Source organism: Zeus faber (assembly GCF_960531495.2).
Source record: "Zeus faber genome assembly, chromosome: 11".
Lineage (NCBI taxonomy): Eukaryota > Metazoa > Chordata > Actinopteri > Zeiformes > Zeidae > Zeus > Zeus faber.
The window spans coordinates 12,363,736-12,390,732 of record NC_137205.1 but is presented as its reverse complement, the minus strand read 5'-3'; the positions used below and the strand labels follow the sequence as shown (position 1 = coordinate 12,390,732).

The 26,997-nt window shown below is 44.5% G+C and overlaps 4 protein-coding genes across 5 annotated transcripts; 3 read left to right on the top strand and 1 right to left on the bottom strand.

Annotated features, from left to right (window-relative positions):
• Positions 1-643: 643 nt before the first annotated feature.
• On the top strand, positions 644-11,412 carry rab3db (RAB3D, member RAS oncogene family, b). The gene is made up of 5 exons (XM_080009126.1): positions 644-792; positions 3,291-3,527; positions 8,405-8,523; positions 8,606-8,730; positions 8,901-11,412. Exons 2-5 carry the CDS (start codon positions 3,291-3,293, stop codon positions 9,086-9,088), a joined length of 669 nt encoding a protein of 222 aa, XP_079865252.1. The 5' UTR covers positions 644-792; the 3' UTR covers positions 9,089-11,412.
• Positions 11,413-12,649: 1,237 nt separating this feature from the next.
• epor (erythropoietin receptor) lies at positions 12,650-17,106 on the top strand. Of its 2 annotated transcripts, XM_080009432.1 has the most exons (8): positions 12,650-12,806; positions 13,369-13,504; positions 13,635-13,801; positions 13,914-14,065; positions 14,208-14,364; positions 14,566-14,653; positions 14,755-14,842; positions 14,964-17,106. In XM_080009432.1, exons 1-8 carry the CDS (start codon positions 12,707-12,709, stop codon positions 15,690-15,692), a joined length of 1,617 nt encoding a protein of 538 aa, XP_079865558.1. In that variant the 5' UTR covers positions 12,650-12,706; the 3' UTR covers positions 15,693-17,106. The 2 variants fall into 2 exon arrangements, with proteins under 2 accessions (XP_079865558.1, XP_079865557.1); XM_080009431.1 differs by having other exon boundaries at positions 14,208-14,653.
• A 321-nt stretch (positions 17,107-17,427) lies between these two features.
• Positions 17,428-21,069, bottom strand: swsap1 (SWIM-type zinc finger 7 associated protein 1; the record flags this gene model as incomplete). Its single annotated transcript, XM_080009594.1, has 2 exons — positions 17,428-18,123; positions 20,839-21,069. 2 exons carry the CDS (start codon positions 21,067-21,069, stop codon positions 17,554-17,556), a joined length of 801 nt encoding a protein of 266 aa, XP_079865720.1. The 3' UTR covers positions 17,428-17,553.
• A 398-nt stretch (positions 21,070-21,467) lies between these two features.
• On the top strand, positions 21,468-26,785 carry znf653 (zinc finger protein 653; the record flags this gene model as incomplete). Its single annotated transcript, XM_080009593.1, has 10 exons — positions 21,468-21,766; positions 21,908-21,948; positions 22,171-22,500; positions 22,720-23,252; positions 23,884-24,067; positions 24,368-24,452; positions 24,544-24,661; positions 25,295-25,409; positions 25,515-25,614; positions 26,049-26,785. The coding sequence occupies 10 exons, from the start codon at positions 21,468-21,470 to the stop codon at positions 26,224-26,226; spliced, it is 1,983 nt and encodes a 660-aa protein (XP_079865719.1). The 3' UTR covers positions 26,227-26,785.
• Positions 26,786-26,997: the final 212 nt, after the last annotated feature.

Genomic DNA, 26,997 nt, shown 5'->3' with positions numbered 1-26,997 from the left:
TTTTAATCAGGTGCGGGGGTTTTTTTTGTTGTTTTTTTTTCTTCGTGTGAACGGGCATCAAGGTAGCAGATTGTCTGGGCAAGATATGCATATTCATGCGGAACGTGTGGCGCGCGCAGCGGCGCCCCGATCGCGGGCGCCCCGATGCGCACCGCCGCGGGCGCCGTGATGCTCCGTTTCCTTATGGAACGAAACAAAACAGCGTGCGTAACGGAAACTCTTGCCCGCCCACTCCCCCTATTCCATGTGCCTTTTATTTGTATTCTTTTAACACCTGCCCCACTTCACGTCTCTGCGCGGGCCCGCTGCTTTACCAAATTGACAGCTGCAGCTTAATATCTAAAACTTGCGTGCGCCCAATTTTTGCCTGCTTGCCATAAGCCTCACGCCTATCCGGAATTCCCGATAACGATCACGATCACAATCATTCAGAAGCACATTCGTAACCCGAATGACATTGAATGACTGCTTTATTAAAAAGCGCCGGCCAATCAAAAGTGCCAAATGTCGGGGTAATGTGATTTGCCATAAATGTGAGGGATTGCCACTTTAAGGCCGCTCCAGGTGGACGTGGGACGAGGGAGGCTGCTTAGCAGGGCTCCGCACCGCGCTGCTCAGCTCTGTACACAAGTCGGATCCGGGAGCTGCTCCACTGCCCGAGCGCCGAGAGAGAAGCTGTCGAGGAGACCAGACCGCGGCGGGGGCGACCTTTCGGGAATATCTCCGCGGAGTATCGCGGCGAGTATTTGAAGAAGGGGACGGATAAGGAGCTCTTACCTCTTCCACAAGGAGGTAAGGGAGGTGGGAGAAGTTTCTCCAGGCTTTTCCTGTTTTTTAGTCCGGGCTGCCGCTTCCTCCACCTTATGTCGGACACATACGACAGATAAGCTTCCCCCCCCCCCCCCCCACACAATTCAAACTTCCATACATCTATATGCTTTAATGACACTTCATCTTACTTCATTTGATTTCACCTTCGTTTTTGTGTTTTATTTTTCTTATAAACCGGAGGCGGGTTTGGCACGGAGAGGTTGCAGTTTGACATTTGTATTTTTTTTTTGAATTACTGTTAATATTATAATTTAATTTAAAAAAATAGCAAAATAGCAAAAATGTGTTTATTTATGTTATAAAAGTAGAATCCACCCTTTCAAATTAATTTGGTCAGTGGTATGGCAGTGACTGTCAGTTGCTATTTGAAATGTTTTTGTTTTTTTTGTAAAAAAAAAAAAATATATATATATATATAGAAAAATATTTTATTTAATTTACGTTTATTTATTCTAAGCCGGGTTTATTTGAAATGGAATACAGCTACAATCCCCCACTTTCGAATGAGCTTGTCGTCAGTCGACACTCCCCTCCCCTCCCCTCCCCCCACTGTAACGATGGAACAGATGTGACAGATGCCAAATAATCAATAGTGGTGATTTGCTGTCAGCGGGCCTGACTCCTCCTCAGCAAACAATACCAACCACTAACGTCACACTTGTCTGTCTTTGGCAATCTTCTGTTCAACCCATCGTTATATTACTTAACTCCGCTTGATGATGATTCTCCTTCCAATACGTTGGTATTAAACTGTATATGTCTCATTGGGTTGAAGAATCTTAGTCCCTTTCAGAGGTGTGGATACCCATCCGTAATAATAACCCCCAAAAAAAAAAAGAAGGCGTGTTGCCCTCTTAATCACTCTAGATCTCTGCTCACACACATGTTATATGCGAGCATACGCTGCTGTTTGCTCACACATTAAGCACTAATGCGCTTCTGTTTTCCACTGTACATAGCCACACAGAACCACGCCGTGGTGAGCATTTGTAGGATTATCGGGACGTGCAGAAAGGGAATTCGGACATACTGATGATAATCCCGTTAAACCATACTCTGCAGCTGTGGCGCTCAGAAGACTCTTCATATGATCTTGGGTCATTTGATGAGGGAATATACACTTGGGGGTGAAAACTGTTAAGATGAGGAATTAGTTTGTCAGAGCAACAAAACAAATAGAAGGCTTTCTCCCTCGCCCACGGGCCCTCTTTGCCGCTCTCTTAAGCGTGAGAAACATGTGACGTGTTTTTTTTTCTTGGGCTTAAGTTGTGCCAGTGATGGAGTGGAGATTGGAAAACAACACCATTTCTTATGGATGAATCCATTGTGTGGGATCTTGCAAATGGCCTTTTAGGCCTTCTGTGACCTTTTGAAAGTGTCATATGATACGAGACCACACAGTCTGTGTTTTGAGAAATCACATTGAGCCGAGAGTTGTGACTTGCGTGGAATTACATAAAAAGCGTTCTTCAGAATGCTTTTTATGTAATGTCTCCGGTCTTTGAGTGCAGACTGAATGTGTTTTAATGCCACTCAGGGCTCTGCAGCAGAGGTGTGTGGAGGAGCCCACAGGCTGTTTTTTTCTGTCTGTGAATAAGAACAATCTCATTACGGCTTATTCTATCGCTGTGCACACAGCGATAGACTATAAGCCGATACACTTTAATGTTTGCCTCAGAAATGACCCAATTCACCCAAATCCAAGGTGTAACGTTTGAGATGGTTTTTAGAAACTCCCTCTAAACCGGGAAAAGTTGGTGCACTCTGCGTGGGCTTTCCTATGAAAACAGGGCTTTCCTAAACCCACTCTAAAGCGAAGCCCACTTTTGTCTATCATTCGAGCCAGTGGCAGCGTGATAGACATCTTTGGGACCCGGTCTGGCCGCTTTCCATCTGGCCCGTTAGAAGCTAAGTGAGTGGACCGCTCTGACCGCTAATGGATCTGGCTGGAAGCTGAGTCCAGAGGCAGGTCTCCACGGAGACGAGGAGCATCGGGGGGAGGCGGTGCTGAGCTGCACCTATTGATCAGCTGCGTGCGTGCGTGCGGAGGCAGATGGGGAGCTTCTCTCTGTTCACACACACCGTTATTCACCGCTGTTAGATGACTGCCGCTTAACAGGTCTAATGGCAGGTCAGCTTGTACCTGCACTGGAGAGAGATGGATTTGTAAGTGAAGCGTTTTTCCTTCGGCTAAGAGAGACCATTTCCTCAACACGTAACTCGACATGTAACTGTTTTTTATTTATTTCAGCTATCCAATTTATAACAGCGTTGCGGAACTACATCTGCGATCCCATAATATATCACTATGAGATTGTTCAACCGGTGCCAGGGTTGTAAAACTTGTACAGAGGCTGAAAATATTTCCAAACAAGAATATTCCTGCGAGTTGGACTGGGGGGAATTTAACATTTAATCCGTCGCCCCCTAATCCCTCATGTCCGCCCCCGTTGCTCTAGATGGCATCGAACGACTCCCGGCTCCAGCAGCAGCCGTCCCAGAAGGACGCGGCCGACCAGAACTTCGACTACATGTTCAAGCTGCTGATCATCGGCAACAGCAGCGTGGGGAAAACCTCCTTCCTCTTCCGATACGCCGATGACTCCTTCACCTCCGCCTTCGTCAGCACGGTGGGCATCGACTTCAAAGTCAAGACCGTCTTTCGCAACGACAAGAGGATTAAGCTGCAGATCTGGGTAGGTGAACAAGTGTTTGGAAATGTCCTGAGGTCGGTCGGTCTCATCAACAGTCAACAAGTTGGGTGCGGTCGCGTGCAAAAGTTCAACACTGTATGAATAATATTTGACTTTTAGGATCGTAAGGCCCATTGCCTGGCTTTCAACGTCCCCTGCAGTATAATTTATATAATACCATTTCAATAGTGAATGTGCAACCTTTTCTTTAGTTTGGATGTCGTGTCAACACTGACGGGCAACACAGGGATATGCATCTCCCAGTTCAAGATTGGTCTTTGAATTTATGCAACTGACAAATTCGACTTTTCTCAAGGCAGTTGGGAGTTCAAGTCTCACCTCGCATCGCTGTTTACCAGATCATCTTTTAATAGACGACAAAGGGGAAAAAGAAGGAAAGTGACGCACAGCAGTGAAATATAAACCGCAATAGAATAGAACTACCGTTTCTAAAAGCAATATTATGACTTGTGTGGTGGCAAACTGAGACCTCAGTACCTCAATATTCCTTATTATGTTCCACAAAATGCCCCATTTACTGTGCTTGGACATAGAACATGTAGCGATAGAGGATACGGGGCGAAGACAGGATTTGTCAAGACAAGCAGAGGCAGCACCTTCACCTTTTAAAGAACGGCGTTTCAAGGAACATCCTTGCAACGGCAACGCTCTCCTGTATCTACCACAGTGCACGTGGTGGGGCGTGAACAGGAGTGATCTGTCCACGCCAGAGGAGGAAGGTCTCCTGCTCTCCAGACCGGTAATCGATGCAGACAAAGCCCAGCCCCCGGGGCGCCGCCCCGCCGTTGATTACAGGTGTAGTTCAGAGGGCGTTGGGCACTCTTGTTCACGCCAGAGTGAAAGACCATTCAACCCCGTAGCGAATCGCTCTTCAGGTTCCATCGTCGGGGGGCGGCCGCCCGTCCCCTGAGCTCTCGATGTCCCGAATGCTTTCCTGTCGAAATTGAGGCTGTTTTGTTTTTTTTCCACGACATTATGGCATGACGCTATCCGCAAGCCGAGCCGGGACGAGAGAAGTATTTTATGTAACCCCCCCCCAGATCCAAGTTAACTAGACCCATCGCCTTGCGTAAGCATTCTGTAGGCGTAGGTATTGTTCATTGATTAAGACGGATCGAGCAGGGGCGGAGCACACACACCAAAACACACACACACACACACACACACACACACACACACACACACACACACACACACACACACACACATTCACACGCATCTATTGGAGCCGATACGGCCCGTTTCTCACTCTGACGACCTGGGGTATGAATTGTATGCGGCATGGGATGGCATGGTTGATTAGAGGGATAGTAGAATATCATGATGGGCTGTTTTCTTTTGTGTATTGCCTATTTTAGATGTTGCAAAGAAGTTCTGGATTCTCTGGTCGAGAGCAGCGCCGCAGTATTTGCTGAAGAGGCAGGCGTTTTTATGTGTTTACGTTTTGGATTCTACTCATTTGGCGTCCTCGCCAGTGGTAGGGACGGTCAGAAGCTGTTAAAATCACAAAAGGGATCTCACACTAAGGAAGCAGAGGAAGTTGATTCTCTGTGTCTGACTTGAACACAGCGGAGATTACGCGGCAGCGGCAGCAGTGTGTTTAGAGGGCGTGGGACAAGGAGTCCCATCTAAACGTGAGCCCTGCCTTAGAGGCACAAATATGAAGTTAAGTGATGTTAATGATCAACCTTGACGACTTTCCCTGCTTCAGTAATCCAAGATCTTCTTGCTTCTGCCAAACACTGGAGGAGACATCATAAGGCTTTGTAAGGTTTTTGTCCAATTCTGTTACATAACATGGAAGCAGGTCTTTGGCCTGATTGCACGCCACATGGCCCCCCTTTAGTGCGTGCGCACACACACACACACACACACACACACACACACACACACACACACACACACACACACACACACACACACACACACACACACACACAGGCCAGTCCCTTAAAATTGTTGGTATTTTTTTTACATTTCTTTGTGTGACTTTGAAATGCATATGGTTTCTTGGCCAATATGCAAACAAAGACATGTGGTGTGTGTGCAGTAGGCTTATAGGGATTACAGCTAGTGTGTGTCACTGTTGTGTGTGTGTGTGTGTGTGGACGGCTATAAAACAGATGACGCATGCATAAAGATTAGGGTGCTGGCGTCGACATGACGTCAATGTCTCTGACCCGAGTCCTGTTTTAACTGCCTCTGCCGTCACGCGCATCTGCTTGAAGGACCCTGCCTTGGTTTTCTCTATATTGTTGGTTATGACAACAGTGGAGACCATATCTATTTAGACGGTCCCAATTACGCAGACACATATTTGATCAGGTCTGCGTGAATCAGATAACATTTTGTACATGGGTTCAACAGAAGTCGCCCCTGACGGAAAGCAGGAGTCTCTCGCAGCTGAGGGACGCACTATTTAAGTCCCTCACAGTGTCCCCGCTGTTTGCATGGCTGAAACCGGTCTGTGTCTTGTCCTCTATTAAAAAGAGAGAGAGGGCTCATTTGGACTGAACAGCCGGCACAGTCTAGGCGACAATTGAACATTCATGAACCTCAATGGCCGGTGGTTACCTGGACAACCCCCCTCCTCCTCCTCACTGTGAGGAAAACATCACAAAACCGCAGAGCCACCCAGATGTACCCCCCCCCCCCACACACACACACACACAATGCAAATAAGGGACCCAGACAGGTTACCAAGTAACCACGAGAGGGGCTTGGCTTGGATAGTTGCCGTGCCAACTCAATCTTCTCACCTTTTAGACTGTGTGTGTGTGTGTGTGTGTGTGTGTGTGTGTACTTATGTTAGTGTCCTCTTACCTAATTTGGCAGTGGCGTTACACAAAGTTTCCACTGACTTAGGGGATTTTTCCAATCAACAAGGCAGTAGAACTGGGATACAGGATAGGAGGGTGGGATCCATGCACTGTCAATCTGTGAAACTTGCACCCGTTCCCTTTCTCTGCCAGTCGTGTTTACTGATGCAGACTTGCACCACTTGCAGTTGCGTTTGATTATCTCTCCTCGGAAGTTTAGCACAAACGGTTGGCGACACACGGCAATGGGGAATGATTGTGTGAATTCAAACTCATATTCAGGTCCCATGAGAGTAGAGAAACCATACACAGCAAGAATCCCTCACTCCTGTAGGGTTTGGATGCCCTCATATTCTTTGATTATAGTGGTTTATTTAAGGGTGCAGTGTGTGGAATTCAGTGGTATTTAGAGTTGCAGATCTGAAGCAACGGAATACCCCTCCCCATGGCGGCGCAACATGGAGGCCTCCATGAAGAGTACCTGCGCCCATGTAGATAAAAAAAACGGCTCATTCTAAGGTAGCAGAAACATAATTCTTATTTTCATGGGATTATACACTAATTTAAAACATACTCATGAATATTATATTCCATTTCTACTAGTCCGTTCCGTAAATTCTACACACTGCACCTTCAAGCTTAGTATAATAACGAAACACCGCTTCACCATGTTTTGTCTTTACTCTAGGCACAGCAAAACCGGTCCCAGACGACCTAAAAAAAAGTCTGAACGGTTCATATTTTAAGCTATTATAATTGGATATGTATTTTGGCCTTAAGCCATTGAGAGATTTATAAACCCCCAGCCGTATGTTAAAATCAATTCTACAACACACTGGAAGCCACTGCAGACCTGAAAATTGGCGTGATGTGTTGAGCTTCCTTAAGAGTTTGCTGTCGCATTCTGAGTACGCTGCAGTTGACTGAAGAGAAACCCGAAAAGGTCCTTAATTACCCTAAGTGTTTTTTGATATGCTGAGATGGCAAGTCCCGGTGAGCGGTATTAAGCCTTGCAGCTTTGGCACGAAAGACAGCTATCCTGGTTTTGCCTTTTGAGTAGAGAAGTTCTGACACGTCCATTTAATAATTTGTTCAATTTATTGGCGTAGCAGATCTTAGTATTACAAGTATAACCGTTATTCTGCGTCATTTAAGTTAACGGGAGCATACAGAGGTTAAATAAAAGAGGCCTAAAGATTGAATATTGTTGATACTGTATTAGTTCGCGCAGATACATAGTTGCCAAGGAAGACAAAATTGTCCCTGTTTTGTAAATAATCCACTATCATCATCAATAATCATAAGTAACGTGGATACAAAACTCTAGCAGGTACTGTAGAGTTTTGTTGTTTGTTTTTATTTTACTCAGCTGGAACGGTGTGATAAGTTCAGATTACTTTACTGTCAAGTAGCTAGACCAGGATATTAATATATCATTTTGCTGAGATATTACAATGTTATGATAACTGAAATCTCTGACGATATCTGGGAAGATACGTAGCCATATCTTACCGTCTAACACACATTTCAGACACATATCAGGTACATTTGAGCTATCTAAATACAGTAATAATAATAATAATAATAAATAGCAAGCGGGTCCAAGCAGATGTATGAACTATAAAGCATTGTATGAACTATTCTGTAATACCATGTAATGGCCAAGATATCTGAACAAAAAGTAGAAAAAAAAAAATGTAGTTAGACAAACTTTAAAATGGTATGAATGCAATGCAATTTTGTATATAGATTGCATCCCTAATGTTGAATAAAAATAGCTTTTTGTACAATTCTCTTATACAACCCAGATTTGTTGGAATCACTGGTACAATACACACAGAGGTCATACAGTAGTCTCATCAATATTGCCACCCTGTGGTTCATGGCAGTGACGACACATGATGATATTTTTATGACGACGCAGAATTGTAGAATGTTGACTTGTGTCAGGATGTTGTTGAAGTTAAGGTGTGTGTGTGTGTGTGTGTGTGTCTGTGTGTCTGTGTGTATGTGTGTCTGTGTGTGTGTGTGTGGTTACAGGACACAGCAGGGCAGGAGCGCTACAGGACCATCACCACAGCTTACTACCGGGGAGCCATGGGCTTCCTGCTCATGTACGACATCACCAACCAGGAATCCTTCAACGCAGTCCAGGACTGGTGAGTAAGGCACCCGAGGGTCAACATAGCAGTGCATTTTAAATACATTAGACGCCCGGGCTTCACTCGCTGTGTCTTGCAGGGCGACCCAGATCAAGACGTACTCGTGGGACAACGCCCAGGTCATCTTGGTGGGGAACAAGTGTGACCTGGAGGACGACCGGATCGTCCCCACGGAGGACAGCCAGAGGTTGGCAGAGGAACTAGGTGAGGACGGACCCTAGACCACAACGCAGGAGCGGCATCTGCTGCTTGTACCTCTATACACTTGTAGTTTAGCCATCTTGTATACTAATATTTAAAAGTATTTAGTCTCTCTTTTCATTAATTGAGGAGCTTAGTGGATCTGTAAATACGGATCAATTGTTTCCGCACAGGTTTCCAGTTCTTTGAGGCCAGCGCAAAGGACAACATCAACGTCAAGCAGGTGTTTGAGCGGCTAGTGGACGTCATTTGTGAGAAGATGAACGAGAGCATGGAGGGAGACATTAACTTGGTGTTCAACCACAGGAACCATGGCCTCCACGACTCGCCTCCAGAGAGCCAGGGCGGCTGTGCCTGCTAAGCCGAGTCCTCCGAGACACACACACACTCACACACTCACACACACACACGCACAATATAGACATATATCTACTTGTACACCAAGGCCACCTTCTCACTGTGCTCCATCCATGGACCCTGCTGCCCTCCTGCCTCCTCCAGTCCAGCCTTGTCCACCTCTCCTCTCACACATCCGGCTGAGCTATGTTGTCAACTCATTTGCGCACTTCTCGCTTTCCTTTCATTGGTGTCTCTCTCTCGCCCGCCTCTCATTCTTTGGCCTTAACAAAATCGACCTGTAGTGATCTGATATTCCGCCAAAGCTCCTCCCCTCCGTCAACTGTCTTGACCATAACACACCAACGTGCTTCTCTGGTGGTGTGTTGCCAGAAAATTATTTTCCATTGGTTGACTAAGCAGCATGTGTGATCTATTTGCTAGAAGAAAGTGTTAAATAATTATTATCTTTGTGGTGTTTTTCGTCTCTTAGGTTGCTCTGAAGGCAAAGGCTATTTATTTGGGCTGATAATACTGTTTCTGCGGAATACACCTTTTTAATGATGGCAGGAGATGGAATGGAATGCAAAATCATTTGGTCTCACCGACCTAACGTCCACCACAATTGATAAATCGTGCAGCGTTATAGAACCTTAACGCTGTCTGCACCTCATTGGAATGAACATTTACCGATCGCAACAAATGCACCATAATCCCCGTCTAAAGTTAATGGCCTGTTTCACTGTGCCAATGCTGTCCTTTGTAAAGATTTAAAACATACCTTTAAGATAATTTCAAATGATCCTTAAATTATTGACTTGTTTACAGAGAATTAAGATAAGACAGGACTTTGAGGTAACGAGATTGACATGAGTAATGAAGTTGACATTGCAACCTTCATTGTCACAATAGGTTTTCTAATGTTAATCCAGTCGTCTTGCTCTGCCCTCGGTGTTTCCTCTAGGCTACGGAAGTCTTGGACTTAAACTTCAACTTGTGCGCTGACCTTTGAATTTCTGATTGGCCAGCAAGTGACAGTTTACTGTAACAACCATTTTGCACTAGACTTGTGTTCCGGGAACTTTTTTTTGGTGGGGGCCAGCGTAAGGAAGTCGTTTTAACATTTTTGACACTGATACTGGTCTTGTGAAGCACCCTGTGGCATGCCTTCCCCTCAGTGTCATTCTGTTTCCTGTGCCTTCTTTGCCCTCATGCTTTCACTGCAGTATATGCAGTGCACACACACACCGGCAAAATAGTTAACCTACTGAAACATACATTACGGAACTGAGTGGTTACATTATCGGCTTTTTTCTTATTGTGCCTCTTGTTTACAAGTGTGCCACTGTCTAGTTGTCTATAACATGTCCAGAAAGGGAAGAACACTCATTTATAAGGAAAAGTCCTCCACTGTACCGCTGTGCCATTATCAGAATCACAAAAATGACGAGTCAAAGAATCGGTTAGTCTGAAATGTTTTGTCTCGTAGTGCCTATAAAGTATTTACTTTGGCTGATTAATGTGCAATTTACAATCGTTTACATTCTTATTCCTGATTGAATGCACGCCCCTTTCCACTCCAAATCATTCCAGAAACGGTTGATCGATTTTTAGGGATCCCAAGATTCGAGAAGCCCTCCTTCACATAGTGACATTTCGCTCCTGGTTGACCACTCTCTGTTGGGAGAGCAGCCTCTTATAAATTCTAAGGGGAGGGGTCAGATCCCGCCAAAAACTGGTGACAGACGCGATACCCCCGTCCCTCCTACTGAACAAGGCTGTGGTCAGTTAACCCTTTTTTTCAGCTGCCAGGCACAGATATGCTGTTACACGCAGGAGATATCTGATCGTATCTTCTTCATCTGCACTGACCTTTGGTACAAAACATTCTGTCTGGTGGCACAGAGGTCAAAGAGGAGAAAGCCGTTTGACTCGATGTGGGATTTATGAGATTAGACCCATGTGATGCAACTTCTAAAGCGCTCCGTCATATTGCAGTTCATTGAAATTGAAGGCAAACTCGTCAAAAAGCAGAAGATAAAAGTTGTATTACGCCTGAGCTTAAATATAGAGTGGAGGTGTAATGGCACTCTTGTGCAAAGCTTTCTACCAATATGAGTTGTGAACCACTTTATCCAGCGATTGCCTTATCAGTCATTTACACTGTCCAATTTCTTACAATAAACACAAATTCATGACACCTATAAGTGTAAATTGAGGAAGCCACGGTCTTTCGTTCGATTTAATTTTTTTTTCAAATTGTGTTGCCTTCCAGATTAGTAGCTTCATGTTGCTATGGGAGATTAAGTTGTTTTTGTGACATCAGGATATTTTAGCCCTTATTTTAGACACTGAATGCATAAGAAATAAATATAAGAATAAAAAATGGAATGCGTTGTTGTGCGTTTGTGAAAATAAAGAACATTATAAATGACACCGGCAAAGTGGAATCTATAAAACAAAACATTTTAACATTGCTGGTTATTGATAGCATCTAGAATTTGTGACCATCTTATATCCTGACAATGCACTGGCTGTTTTGTTTTGTTTTTTATCTGAAGAAGCAGAGAAACCACACTGCCATTGTCCTCCAAAACACTACAGATTTCCTGGTCCCCCTTTTCCTGGCACCTCTCACTTTCAGACCGTTGGACACACACCGCCTCCTCCTCTGTGCATGTGTACTTAATGAAGCACGTTTACACTTTTGCTTTTAAGTGGAAATGTCGACGTGGTACTCTCACTTTTACTCAAGTCATTTTGCCTCACTTGTACTTAAGTAAAAGGTCTGAGCACTTCTTCCAACACTGCTGACTTGACGCAGGACTGTCATAGAGTTTGTACTGAGTTGTGCAGCATCCGGTTCCGTCAATATCACCCATTGAACTCCACACGTGACCCCAAAGTGGTGAGAAGAGGCGCTAAATGTCATTCAAACTTTAACAGGGATGGGTCACTCACTACTCAACCCTACTTATCACTGGGGGAGCAACAGGAGCGCTTGCAGAATAGATAAGGCACTTGCAGCAAGAAAACATATGGGTGTCACTTACAGATAAGGAACCGTTGCAGTCTTGAGGTGTGCCATGTGCGGTTTCCGTTACTGGCCTTGCACAGCGCAGCTAGCCAAATAACTACTTAAGGCCATAGACGTGTTCCTTTGTATTATTCATAACTTAACATGAAAAACATGTGGAACCGTCATCTTGCTCCACCTCTTCCTCAACAACTTACTGTAGAAAGTTGGTGAGCGCTTGTATTTCCTTTGTATTATTCATAACTTATGTCATTGTTATAAGATGTTGAGCCTTTTTTCCACTCCGAGCAGTCTCTCCAGCAGCTGACCCCTATGTTACAGACATAAGTAGTAAACATCAATGACCGTGAAATTTACGCCCAGAAGAGGGTGAAAAACATGTGGAACCGTCATCTTGCTCCACCTCTTCCTCACCAACTTACTGAAGAAAGTAAACAGCTCTGCCACCGCCCCCTTATCTTCTGGACAACAGACGCTATCCACGGTATCTCCAAAACAAGCTGCCGCTGCCGCAGAGAGGGCAGAGACCCCTGGGACAGGTTACGCTGCAGTAATGAAGACGGACAACAGAAAAGTCACGTCTTTGTGTTCACAAAAGACAAGAGGATGACATGTGACAACCTGAAACGGTCGGTGGTGCTATTTGTATTGTTCTGCGCCCAGGTGTCCTCCACCTTCCGAAGCAAAGGGGATTTCGAAAAGAAAGGTAAGATTAAATCTTTGTTTTTCCAAGCCCAAGTGAGGCCACCTTAAGGGGTTCCACTGAGCTCAATTCTATCGTTGATATATATGAGCTGAGTTGAGATTACTTAAGTGGTCATTTGTTTGAAATAACTCCTTGAAACAAATTTCAACCTTGCATATTTGATGATGTTTTTAAAAATTTTTTTTAAAGCTAGCACTTAAAAAGAACCAGCCATTGGATGTTTTTGCTGTTTCCATTGTTGGTGGGGTCCGCCTTTCCCGGCAAGAATTCACTGATCGCGCTCAAGTGAGCAAAAACATTTCACAAATCAATCGGTCAGAAGAAGGCAAAAGAAGCGAAAAGAAGCAACCACCTCAGAGCAAAGACAAGGATAAACCCGGATGTTGGAGAAAAAAATAATAATAATAATAATGTAATTTCAAATGGTATTACGAAATAACAAAGAGGAAACAAAAGAGTTTCAGACGTAATGATGACCGTGTGGCTATCTCCAGCAGGCCTACATGGCTGTTTTGGATGGTATCATGCTCTAACTTTGCAACCCCATTATCACCCCCTCCAGTGTCCCTTATGCTCCGTGAGGAGCCAGAGAACCCAAAATGTTTTGCAGAAGGTAGAAAGGACTTCACCTGCTTCTGGGAGGAAGATGAGGAGAGGGCTGGCTCTGTCAATCAGTACTCCTTCACATACACCTACCAGTGAGTACACCAGCAAGCAAGTTGGTTGCGTAGATGCATTTAAATCCACCCAGCCGCAAGTATCTCAGGGCGACACTTTTGAAGCCTGACACCCAGATTGGACTGATTACACCTTCTTCCTCCTCACAAGGAATGAAAACAGCAGTCGGTGTCCGCTGAGGGCCGTTCCCGCACTGAACGGTAAGCAGCTGTTCATCTGCCAGCTGAACCGGACCCAGATGTTCGTCCAAATGGACATCGCAGTGCGTCGTGACGGAGTGCTGATCCACAACCGCAGCCTCCTCATTGAGCTTATCTGTGAGTGCTGGTCGTGCGCGGCAACACCGAGCCAGGCTCGGTGTTCCATGTGAGTGATGATTTCGATTTACAAAAACAATGTGGTTGAACAACCCGCCGGTTTGCGTCGCAGTTCTGCTGGACCCGCCAGCCAACGTGATGCTGAGCGGCACGGACGAGCAGGGGCAGCTGAGGGTGAGCTGGGTGCCTCCTCCTCTGAAGTACATGGACGACAGCATGATGTACGAGGTCAGCTACGCTACGGCCGACAGCAACGTGGGACAGGTAAGGCTGACCACTACAAACGCTTTCTCCGCGAGGTAAAGTTATTGGATTTCCTCCTCCCACCTTGGATTCCATCGCACATGACTGAGGAATTAGTTTGGACTGATACAGAGTTTTGGGGTGCTCTTCAAACCCTTTCCAGGTGGAAGAGGTACGAGCAAGTTCAGAGTTGATCCTGAGAGGCCTCTCCCCCAGCACCAAGTACAAGGTGCGTGTTCGTGTTAAACTGGACGGGATCAGCTACAATGGCTACTGGAGTGCATGGAGTGACCCTGTCTCCATTGTCACATTGCCAGCAGGTGGGTCTCATATGAAACAAAAGAAAGCCTCAGTTTTGGTTATGGCAAAAAAAATAAAAATAAAAATGGACTGTGCAGACAGACTTATTAAGACACTAGTATATTGTATTGCATTGACGCAATGTCGTTTTTTTTTTTTTTGTCTCAACGCCATTTGTTTTATTCTTTGTCTTGGTTGTATCCATATTGTTTCCCCTCCAGCCTTAGACCCACTTATTGTGTCCCTGAGTTTCATCATCTCATTGTTCTTCATTCTGCTTTCCCTCGCTGTGCTCCTGTCTTATCGGAGGTTGGTAAACCCTTAGAGCAGCATAGAACTATCACTTCCCCATGACTGAAGTTAGTTATCAGTTGATGACCCCCAGTTGATGATCTCTATTGTTCTTTCAGGTTCCTCATAACGAAGATTTGGCCTGCCATTCCAAACCCAGAAAGCAAGTTCCAAGGTCTCTTTTCTGATTATGGTGGGGACTTCCAGGTATAAAACTAACTACTATTATATGCAACTCATTATTAGAGCATGAACAAAAGGGGGGTAGAAAGAAGGGAATTTGATCTGCCGCCACTTTCTCAATCCTCGTCTTTGTGTTTATCCGTAGCAGTGGTTGGGTCAGACGAATGAAAGCTTGTGGTTGGGTCCAGCTTTCTTCTACTCGGAGGAGTACCCTTCTCCACTGGAAGTCCTCTCTGAACTCAGCCTCTGTCCCCCACTGTCCTCCCCACCTCTGCCGCCAAAGGCCACTAAAGCTGTAGCCAGAGAGGGAGGGGAGGTGGTCAGAGAGGAGGAGAAAAGGCTGAGCGAGGATTTGGTAATGATGGAGGGATGGAGAGAAAAACCTCACAACCACTGGCTGATGGACCAGCTGCAAGCGCTCCATCGGCACCCTGTGCCCTGCTCCCAGATCTCTCTACTCAAGTCCAACGACGCGTACGTCACCCTCAACACCCCGAACCACGGTGACGACGAGCGGCTGGATGACATCCTTGAGGAGACTTTGCCTTTGGAGGTGCTTTTCGCTTCCCAGAGAACGACGTCAACAGAATCCCACTCAGACCTGGGTTCCCTACAGCACAGCTCCAGGTCAGGTCGACTCTCATCCCAGTCCAGTTTTGAGTACCCGCACCATACTTGGCCACCCAAAGGCCCGGGGTACACATACATGGCGGTGGCGGACTCGGGGGTCTCAATGGATTACAGCCCCATGAGCTCCAGCCACATTGATGACATTGGGAAATGTGTGATCTATGCCAACGAGTATAAAAATGACATTCCATCTCACAGGAGATCCTTGCTGACAAGGCAGTACCCAGTCCACTACGGCTGTTGATCTGGTGCGAGGCCCAACCACAGGTTCCTTTTAGAGGCTACTGACAGAGGACTGGGCGTATGTTGGAGCAGCCTCTGAAAAAAAACCACAAAAATTGGGATATTTTTTTTCCCCACAGTTGTGGTGCATGGCATCATGATGGATTGTGTCTGCTGGAGGGATCAAAATGACAACTTTGTCTCCACCAAAAGAACCTTTTGATGTCAGTCAGCCTAAACTACTCTCAAATGTCAGACAGGTAAAAACACTTTTCTCTTTTCATAAAAAAATAAAAATAAAAATCTTACAAATACAAAAAGTTACTCAGCTATAACACTTATAATGTGATACCCTTGTAAATATTCGGTATATCCATTCAGTGGATCTACTATGTCTTGTAGGTTAGTTGATATGACTTTTCTACATTTCCACTGGAATTAAACATAAACTCTGTTTGAGCAGTGAAACGTTGATGGCTGAGCGATGAACTCTCACAACATTGAATTAAGAAAGTATCAAATGCAGCATAATTTTGAGGGCACATTCAACATTCTATACCCTTATATTTGGCACACATACCTATGGGCCCTGCAAATTAAAAACCAAAATAATTCCTTCTCAAGCCAACAAACTTATATCCGCAAGTACTCTCGGTTGAAGCGAAAGGCTTCATTGGGGCCCCAGGGTCCATAGTCAGAAATCAGTCATTCTGTCACTGTGTATTTTTTTTTAACTACTACAATTGTAAATAATATTTTGTGTTGTCTATAATGTGTTACAATTGTAACAAAATCATTTGGATAATCGGGCCTTACATTTCCACACATCCCATTGTTCAGTTAGTGTGTGTGCTTTGAGTGATAAGTTTGTCTGTGTCTCTACATTTTAACGCCTCACATTTTCGGATTCAAACTGTAAATAGTGTCAACGTACGTTAAGTTCTAGCTCAGCAACATATGTCACTGCAGCTCAAGGTGCACAAAATTTGAGTACTTAAAATGTATTTTGTATCAGTTTAGATAAATGCTTTATATGACTGCCTCCATTATTAAAATAGAATATCATATAGATATTTGGGTTGTCTTACGTTAAATCCCCCTTTATTGTAGCGTAAAAAAATAAACAAACAATCAAAAGAATGCATTGCATATGTTAACCACTTAAAACAGCCTTAACCTCAACAAGAGCCAGAAGTGAAATGTTTTCGTTTTTTAGCGTTTGTTGACCTGAATGTTGTCTTTTATGTTTTGGTAGATTATAAATCACATTCTCTCTTTTTAAGTAGTTTGTATTACATATCAACAAATATAAATTAGCTCATTTCAAAATACAATGAAAGCTTTCTTAGTTGGTTGTTCATGAATTCAGGTAATCAGTGACTCTCACGGTATGATTGCTCCCATGGAAAAGTTAATGAAATGTCATTAAATTGTGTGACGTAAAAAGTTTTTTTACAGTGTATTTTTCAATATATGTTAAAAAATAAAACCTTTATCTCATTAAAGATTGTATTGTTTACAATGATTGTGGTCTTTGTAGTTGACTTTAGATTGAAACTCATCAATTCAAAAAACAAGTAAAAAAAAAAAAAAAAGAAGAGTTCACAAGGCTTGGCATGGAATAAGGCTTGGCAACAAAAGGAACCTTGAAGATTCTGATATTTAACTTCAACTGGTTTTATTAGCTGGAAAATGGCATGGAACAGTGTCTTATTTAGTTAGGAGAGGAATTGTTCGATGTGTTTTCACATGTGAGTTCATAACCTCTTAAAAGTAAAACCAAAGCAGAAAAGGAGTGCTCACAGAAATAATTTCCTTGAAAAGTCATTGCCATAACGGGTATTTCACCACCACAACACATAGAGATCCCGACTCCTGGATCTTTAGACCACAGTAAACTCCATTGGGCCATTTGGAAAAATGACTAACTGCCACTCTTGGGCAATGCCAGGTTGCTTGTCTTTACTATTATGGGCACAAGTGGTCTCCGTGATGCCTGTCCCAGAAAAATAAACATGCCATACCTCCTGCGATCCAGCTGCTGTTGCCCCATAGCTTGTGTTTCTATCCAAAGTACATCGGACTGGGAAATACCGATCAAGCACAGCGTGTAGGGGGTCTGGCACGGAGTGCTCCCTGGCAGCTTGGCCAACCTCTACCTGCGACTGGAATGAGGCAATCACTCGGCAGGGGGCCAAACCTGGGTTCTGACGCTCCAGGACTTGCGTTAGAAATGAAGCTGTGTCATGCAGCAACGCAGAGACATGTGCAGCGCAAGACTGCTCCCCCTGGTGAAAAGCACTTTGGCTCCCTCCAGGGCCACGCAGGTAGCCCTCCAGCCGGTCAACTATGATCAGAGATGGCGTCGTCGGGGATGTGTTAGTGGACTCGTGGAGGCACGCCACCTGCATCAGAAGCTCCTCCACCGTACTAGGATAGGAAAACTTGATTTTCTGAAAAGAGATTTGGATGCACATGCGGCAACAAGTGGTTACTTCAACTAGCAAAAATGTCTTCACAATAGAAAACACATTTTACTTCAAACACAATTGCCACTGTTAGAAAAATACATTTGCTGCATCTTATGGAGCTTTATTGCCTAGGTGCTTAATGCATACAAGACATCAATTCCGGTGCGCCAAAGTCAGACCTGCCAACCATGGGAAAGTATTTTGAGCACCACAATAATGTAACAGGGAGTCTCTGTGGTGTTTGAGTTACTGCAGCTAAATGACTCCATCAGATATTCACACCGTAGTCATCTCGCAACAAGGATAATCACATCGTATGCAAGCTACTACGGCTACATATATACAGTATACAAATTAATCTCATTAGGATATACTGCTTTAAATGCATAATCTCTTAAAGTTACCGAATATGTTTACCAACTAGAGATGCAACGGTTGCAAATTTCTCGGCTGACCTGCCGATTCCGATTTTCATTCAATTGTATGTTCATAATAAAACATTGACAATAAAATATATTTTACATTGTTGTCCGATCATTTTGAGTTTATAGCCGTGATCGGAGGAATCTAATTTTGTTATAATTTGGTCTCATTGGGTATATCTGCCCTACGTCAATGACAAATATGATGTGAGTGTGATCTGATCACACTCATTTAACAGGACAGCTGCACATACGGACTAATGCTGCAATTTTTGTTACCACAATAGTGAGATTTCTGATTTTGACACTGTGTTTATTATTGTTCATTATTCACTATAGATTAATAATAGAACATGAAACTGTCCCTGAGTTCTAATAAAATACAACATGGAACGGTCACTGAGCTCCAATAAAATCAAATATGGGACTGTCACCAAGTTTCAGTATAATGCAACCTGTAAGTGGACACAACATATAAATAACATGGAAATGTCCAGTTCAAACTTCAAATGAAAGTCCTTCCACTTTTGAGTGCAAATATACCTTTCTATTGTTTTATATGGTACAATGGTATCATTCCAAAAGAAATTGCAATCATTGAATAATAATAAATGGCCGACTCTTCTCACTCTGGTCCACTGGAAGTCCTCCACTGAAACCAACTAAATCAAATCGAACAAATAGTTTGACTGAGTGATTCGTCAAGCGCCGAGTCTCAGAAAAGAGTCAAAAACTTTCATCATGAGCGGAGCTCGTGAACTATGAACAACCAGAGCAGACACTCCGCTGTAGTGACAGCGCTAGATAAATAAGTGATCTAATCTTCTTTGTTTACCTTGAACTATCTCCAAACAGCCGACATTTTCTTTCTTTCGCTTTTTTGATAAACTACACAATTACATTACATTATGTTGGTATAAGACTTGAGTATTGGAGCATTTTTACGAGTACAATAGATGAGCAGTAGATGAGCACAGTTTCTGGCGTGTAAATTTGACCGGCACAGGATGAAGCTGAAAACTGGCTGATTCTGGTCACCAGCTTCTCCCGTTTTATATGTAACATTAGTCACATTTTCGTGCTTGATTATTACGCTCCCACTTCCCATTTTACCTCAGCACTGCAGCGTTACGCCTCGGTGGATAATAAAGTAACGCTACGCTGTGTATCAGTGGATGTTGAGTGAGTGAGAGGAGAGGGAGGAGTTCCAGAAGCACAAATCATAGCATCTGGTCCAATCTGAGGGATGTACTTTAAATACACAATAAATGTACGGTACTCTTTGTATTGATTTATTGTTTTGCTTAATTATATTATATATATATATATATATATATATATATATATATATATATATATATATATATATAATTATTATATATTTGAAAAAAAAATTGTGTAGTTTCATATGGCATTTCGTACCTGCGTATTTTGACCAAGAATTGTGTGGTTGGTACACAAAATGCATGCAGGTTGGCAGGTCTGCAAAAGGTCTGTGTGTTGTATGTTTTAAATGGTCCCATAATGTAACATCAAGAACATGGCTAAAATCTGTTTTTGCACATTCTACATCAGAGTTCCATCTGACATGTTTATTCAGAGAAGCACAATATTGTAGGGAGACCTTTATTTTTAAGGAAAGCACCGGAAATCAAAATAATAAATTGTGGTGCTTTTTTTTTTATCCTGTGTTAAAATGCGGTACATGATGAAGAATCAGAATCCTTTTAAATTCCACCAACAGTAGCCTAGATCTGTGCTTCTCAATGCGAGGTCCTACAAGAGGTTCCAGGGGGTCCCCAGAAAAAAAACCATTAATAGTTCAAGGTCACCATTATTTCATTCACGGGACGTTAAATAACACCACTAAATCAGTATAATATAAACAGGTATGGATGGGTGCAATCAATCACATCTAACAATAAATATATTCTCGGATTGGGCTCCTAAAGACAAAATCGTATCAAATGGGGTCCGTGGCATTAATATTGATCAACTCGAGGGTCCCTGATATGAAAAAATGGTGAGAATCACTAGGGTAGGCCACAGTGGTAGCAGCCTGGTATGAAAGTGATGAGCACAGAAAGCATTTCTGGGCCAGCTGTCCTATCCCGAGATGATTTCCAGCTACAAACAGGCTACCACTTGCTTGCTGTATATTGGAGATGGTGCACTTTTATGTGTCCGGACCAATAACTTAGTGACTTACAAAATGGCACTGCTCCCTGACACACCTGATGCACGTATGTTCTAGTTGATAAAATAAAACAACTACCTTCAAGCTCTCGGGGCTGAGGTTGGGCAAGCAGCTCTGCAGAGTGACTGGGAGGCTCTGGATTTGATTTTGAGTGAAGAAGACCACTTTTCTTCCCGTTTCCGAAGCGGCTGTTATGGCTGCCAGCAGCAGCAGGGAGCGGTTCACTGTACGATCCCCCACCACTAATGTACTGCACGTCGGTAATTGGGACGACGCCCAATGAAACTCATTTTTAACATCTTTTGGCATATAAGTACTAAACACGTTTGTCAAAATATCTGCCATGTTGCCAGGCGATTCGGGTGTAGCTCAAACTCCGTCACTGTCGCTGCAACTCTTCCCGCTTCTGTTTACATTTCACACGTGGGGTGTCCGGAGTAATACAGTCCGTGTGCAAAGTGGAAACAACTGGATTTATTACAGCGTTCCGTTTTACGGCGTCGCCAAAAGTTCAGGCCAGCGGTATTTCTCCCGTTGTCCCGACGAGAGAGCGCGCGCTACTTATTCTCAACACATTTTAGATCGTGTAGAAATATTTACGTTTATATTTTATGTTTATAGTTTAGTTTTCTTTCCTTCCGGTTGAGTCTGACCAAACTTCCGGGACCCAGGCAATCATAACAACAGCTGCTTTTGTTGTCGCCAAGATGGCGGATCGCTATGCAAACCCGGAGGACCTGCTGGACGCAAACATAACCGGGGGGGACCGAATGAAATCCGTTTTGAGGCGGTGCAGAGGTCGGCCCAGGCTTACCGACACCGACCGGGCGCAGAGGCGCCTGGAGTCCCGGAAGAAGTACGACGTGCGGCGTGTGTACCTGGGCGAGTCCCATGCGCTGTGGAGCGAGCTCCGCAGGCGGACCCGGCTGAGCGACGCCGGTCTGGCGGAGTACCTGATCCTGCTCAACTCCACCTATGGAGAGAAGTATCAGAGGAAACACCACGGGTAAACTATGATCTCAATGTTATGCTCAACCCCCGACTGAATTTCTCTCCATTCACCCCCCAGCATTTCCACAGTTCAGTCCCCCGTTCTACGCAATTCTGTTGATACTAATTATATTTCATGCACCACACTGGCTGGCAGGAAGAAGATCGCCTCAGAAGTGTCAGTTAAGCAGAAAAAAGGTGAGTGCACACATGCAGGTGAGCAATTTGGATAAAGATTCCCACGTTACACATGCATACATGGATATTTATCATACCGTTTTCAATTCTGAATCTGTAGGGGGGTGAGTGGTGTGGGGAATGAAAAGCCTAGTCCGAGTCTGGCACTCTAAAGCCCAGTTCAGAGAAATAACCCCATTTTTAATCGGTGTCGCTTTCTGCTTGTCTCACAATGTCTTCCAGGGAGGAAGGAGCAGCATGCGACAAGCCTCCAGAGCCTGGTGTCCTGGTACCAGGGTCACTGTCTGACGTGCCCGTACGAGCCTCAGCTCAGGGCGCTGAAGCCCCAGCCCGGCTTCTCCACCGCCGCCATCTGGCAGTGTGACTCTGAACACTCGTTTGTGCAATACCTCTTCTCGCCGTTGAGGGAGGCGAGCGATTCGGAGGCCGAGGGAATTGCAAATGAAAAGGACGATGGAGAAAGAACGGCAGCAAGCAATAACACGGTAGAGACGAAAGCCGCTATGACCGCAAAGAGACGGAAAGAAACAGACGCTCAGAGACATGTCAAAGGTACATAGAAACGTGGGACCCTTATGTTGATCTTTAATTTTGTTTTGTTTCGTTTCGCCTTTTGAAAGCGGGTGACAACAAAAGGGGAAGGGTAAAGTACATTCTACAGGCCATATTAACTGGTAAATCCTTCAAATTCAGCATCCACTTTTAAGGACTGATGTATGTTCTGTATATATGTATGTATGTATGAAAATGATTTGTTCATTGGTTTCTCAGTCATGGGAGAAAATCTAGATGCTTGCGAGCCACAAGATCCACCTATGAGCCCCATGGAGGAGGAGGCCACAGCCCTCAACCACCTGCCTGGTCTGGGGACTCCCTCGGGGGACCTTCCACTGGCTGGGCAGCCAGTCTGGGAGATAGCTGGGCAGGAAATGGACAGAGAGGAAGCCTCGGCACAAACTGGTGGCGCGGAGACAGGATTTCACCCTACGGGTGAGGACCTCAACACAGGAGAAACCGAGGATCCGAGTAGAGACGAGCAACCGGAAGCAGAAGGGCGGAAGGAGAAATTCAGAAAAGAAGGCAAGAAGGAGATGACTGTGGATGCTTACGAGTGCGTAGAGGAGAAGACGGGGCTGGATCCCGCACATGGCGACATGGTGGAGCTTGGCGCCCGGCCCAAACTGTCCACGCCGCTGTCCCGGCAGGTGCCGGAGCAGAGGACACTGTTCAACCCGCAGACGCTCCAGACTGTGGTGACCGGCTGCGAGATCCCAGACCAGAGGGCCACGCTGGAAGGCTCGCAGGTCAGTGCAGCTGCTTTGAGTTTAAAGTAGAAATCCATAAGATTGTCTGTGTTGGGTGGATTACATTTCAAGTCCAGAAGTACATTCAAAATTGCAACTTTTATTGTTTAATTTTTTTTCAACATTCAGGTTTACTATTGCAATGCCACATTTTCCTCTAATGGTGTAATATTATAGTTTGTGCTTATTTTACTGGAACTGCCACCTGTCCTTATTGGGCTCACTAGTTAACTTAAGTTGATAGATGTGAAAATCTTTTATCTCTTTCTTGACTTGCAATGTTTTGGTTGCTGTACCAAATTTTAATACATTTCTGTAAGGCAGGCCCCGCCACTAACAATAGAAACAGCATGTAACGGAGTACATACAACACACATTGAATGGCTGTTTCTTATAAAGTGCTAGCTAAATAGGTATGGTATAAATATCAAATATAGAATTTCTTTAAGCAAAATAAATCTATGGATATCTATTTTAATAAAGAGTCATGCAATCCTACCCTCCCCAGACTCCAAATAAAGTTTTTGTGTGTATTATAAAAAAAAAAAAAAAAAAACATAATGACTGTAAACAGCTCTCTTGTAGTCATTACTAGATTCTACAATTCACATGACATTGTGTCCTCTCCCAGCTGATCATCATCACGGGCCCCAGCTACGAGGCCCTGGCCTCTGAGGGCATCCAACTCAACATGGGGGACGGTGACATGGAGGAGGTCACTTGCACCGTCATCGAGGGCGTCACCTACAACCAGGTCTGCCCGTCAGACTCCGAGCTGAGGATGGCGGAGGAGGAAGAAGACGACTCCATCTCAGGTCTGCTGCATTCCAAATGGAATAAACTCTGATCATAATACCTCACACTTGTATAGTGCTGTTCAAAAAATTGCAAAAAAAACAAAACCATTTAAAAACTATTAAAAGGAGTTAAGAAGTGTAGGCATAAATCCATACAGGATCTAAGCCTTTTATAGGCATAGATGTTCATTTATTGCAGAATAATCCTTTATGTTCCTATAGTTACAGTTATTGATTAAACAATCAAAAGTATGGAAGTCCATACCAATGTGATGGATACAAATTACAAATGCATTGGTTCCTCTTCCTGCCCCCCAGGTCTGAGTGACAAGCAGATGCTGCAGTCGGCTGCTGAGCCTCTGGTTCCGAGCTGCGAGAGAGATCTTGAGAGGAGTCTGAACAGGTAGGTAGCTAAACCTACCGCCAGAACCCCCGAACTCCAGCCGCAGGCCTTGTACAGTGAGAAAAAATCCGCTTGTCTCTTCCCCTGGCAGTGTCAGGTCCAAGAGAAGCAGACGAGGGCCGGTGATCGAGGCAGACGGCATGCTTAAGATGTTCCACTGTCCCTACGAGGGCTGCAGCCAGGTCTACGTGGCCATCAGCAGCTTTCAGGTACAACTCAAGTGAAATATCTATCAATGTGACTGATTAAATGATTGCCGTGCTGCTCCCAAATAGTCGACCAAACATTAGTCGGCAGGAAGGAGTCTTAGTCGACTAAGTTCTTCATTCGTCGGTTGGTGGTGGGGGGCGGGGGGGAACTCCATTCAGGGGCTGCGCCTTGTCAAAATTAACCTGGACCCGTGTATAAAACACTACAGGGCTTTTAATTTGAAACAAATTTGAACAAAAATAAATATTTGGTCTCCTTGCTTGTTGTTCCGACACATTCGGAATAATAATTACAGCTTTTGATGGTTTGCCGGTAATAAACAGGCGGCTCACTTCATGCGTGCGCACCATGTAGCGCTAGTAAATCTATTTTTATTTATCTGTAATGTAGCACAGAGTTAACACTGTTAGTTATAACATTCTTTCTCAACCCTGGAACTCAAACAATTTTCTGATGCCCCCAAAACATATATTTAAATCATTAAATGTATATCATAAGCACGCCGATTTGTTGATTAATTGCTGGAACTGACGACTATGACTAGTCGACAAGGAAAATCTGTTGTCGGGGGGCAGCCATAAATGACAAACAAAATAACTCTAATCTCTGTGTCCCTTTCTTCTTCTCGGTAGAACCACGTCAACCTAGTCCACAGGAAGGGTAGGACCAAGGTCTGCCCCCACCCGGGATGTGGGAAAAGGTTCTACCTCTCGAACCACCTCCATCGCCACATGATCATTCATTCAGGTGGGTGAAGGAATAGGAGATCCAAGCATAAAAGCCAGAGAAACTCCATTCCATTCTGAATATTCATTTTCAGTGGTTTATAAATACAAGTGGTTTCTTTTCCAGGGGTCCGGGATTTTATCTGCGAGACGTGCGGAAAGTCGTTCAAACGCAAAAATCACCTGGAGGTCCACAGGCGGACACACACGGGAGAGACGCCGCTTCAGTGAGTGACTCATTGGGAAATGGAGGCACTTGGGTGTCGCCTTTCAGCATTTTCGACTCTGATGTATACACGCTGGGAAAAATGGAACGTAATAAAAAACGTCTGTGCTTAAAAAATTCTACTTTTGGTAGAGGGGAATTACAATAAGACCTGAATCTGATTAATCAGAATCGGAGTGACTATCAGATATATGCAATAGCTCGAACTCCCACACTCTGTATATGACCTGAATAGGCACAATATAACCACTCTAAACAGTCATCCTAAAAGACGCAGAGCTAAACATAGAGCCGTCCATCTGATTTGTATCACTTTTACCTACAGTCTGATACAGATCTGAGCCTCAGTTGAAATTGTCAACTAAACCCATGAACCTCTACAATGTCATTCATCTGTTCGTATATCATTTTTTCCCCCACCAATCTTCCTTCCAGATGTGAAATCTGCGGCTACCAGTGCCGCCAGCGCGCGTCGCTGAACTGGCATATGAAGAAGCACACGTCCGAGGCGCACTACAACTTCACCTGCGAGCACTGCGGAAAGCGGTTCGAGAAGCTGGACAGCGTTAAATTCCACAAGTTGAAGAGCCACCCAGACAAGCAGGCCACCTGAAGAGAAGCAGCGACCGAGGGGTGCGATCTTGACGGAGCGACGACGGCCCCGGGTTCCAGAAAGAAAAATAGGAAAAGCGGTCCTCCGAAACTGTATCCTCTGAGCTCCCCCACGACTCGGGGCGCTGGAAGCGTCAACCCCAGGCTGTGCGGGACACACGCCGGCTCCGATTCTGAAGGGAAAACACTTTGATTCGGCAGTAACCCTCCATTCAGACCCGTTGAGATGCATTCGGTGCGATGATGTGATCCGTGAAGGTAGATGGAGGATTCACGTTGACGTTATCCGGAAGTCTCCTATCCCGACTGAGTTCCGTATGAGCACGCGGAGGAAAACGGCCAAAGAAAAAAAAATCCAAACACCTTAAGTTCCTTCAGGAAAGCCAAAGATAATGGCAAGAAGAAGATTGACTCGCCTGTTTTGTCTTGAGTGGGACTGTGAAATTGGGTGAATCAGGATTTGAGATGCCAGGTCTGAACAGCGTTTATGTTTCTTTCCGAAAAAGCTGTTTACATCGACCTCTGATCGCTTTGTTCCGAAGTAGTGCGGAGTGGAGTTGACCCCGGGGACGTGAGAGAAATGAACCAAACTCGTGGTTGTGTTTTGAAGTTTTACTTACATGTCGTCCGTGTTTTCTATGTGACACATAGCTGGTTGCACTATATACTGTCCAGTCACGACACTAATTTAGGATCCTCCTTTTCGAGTGTCCGATGTTTGACATCTACTTTCTAGAGGCGGTTTTCTATCAATCTCATGGGAGTGTCCTGC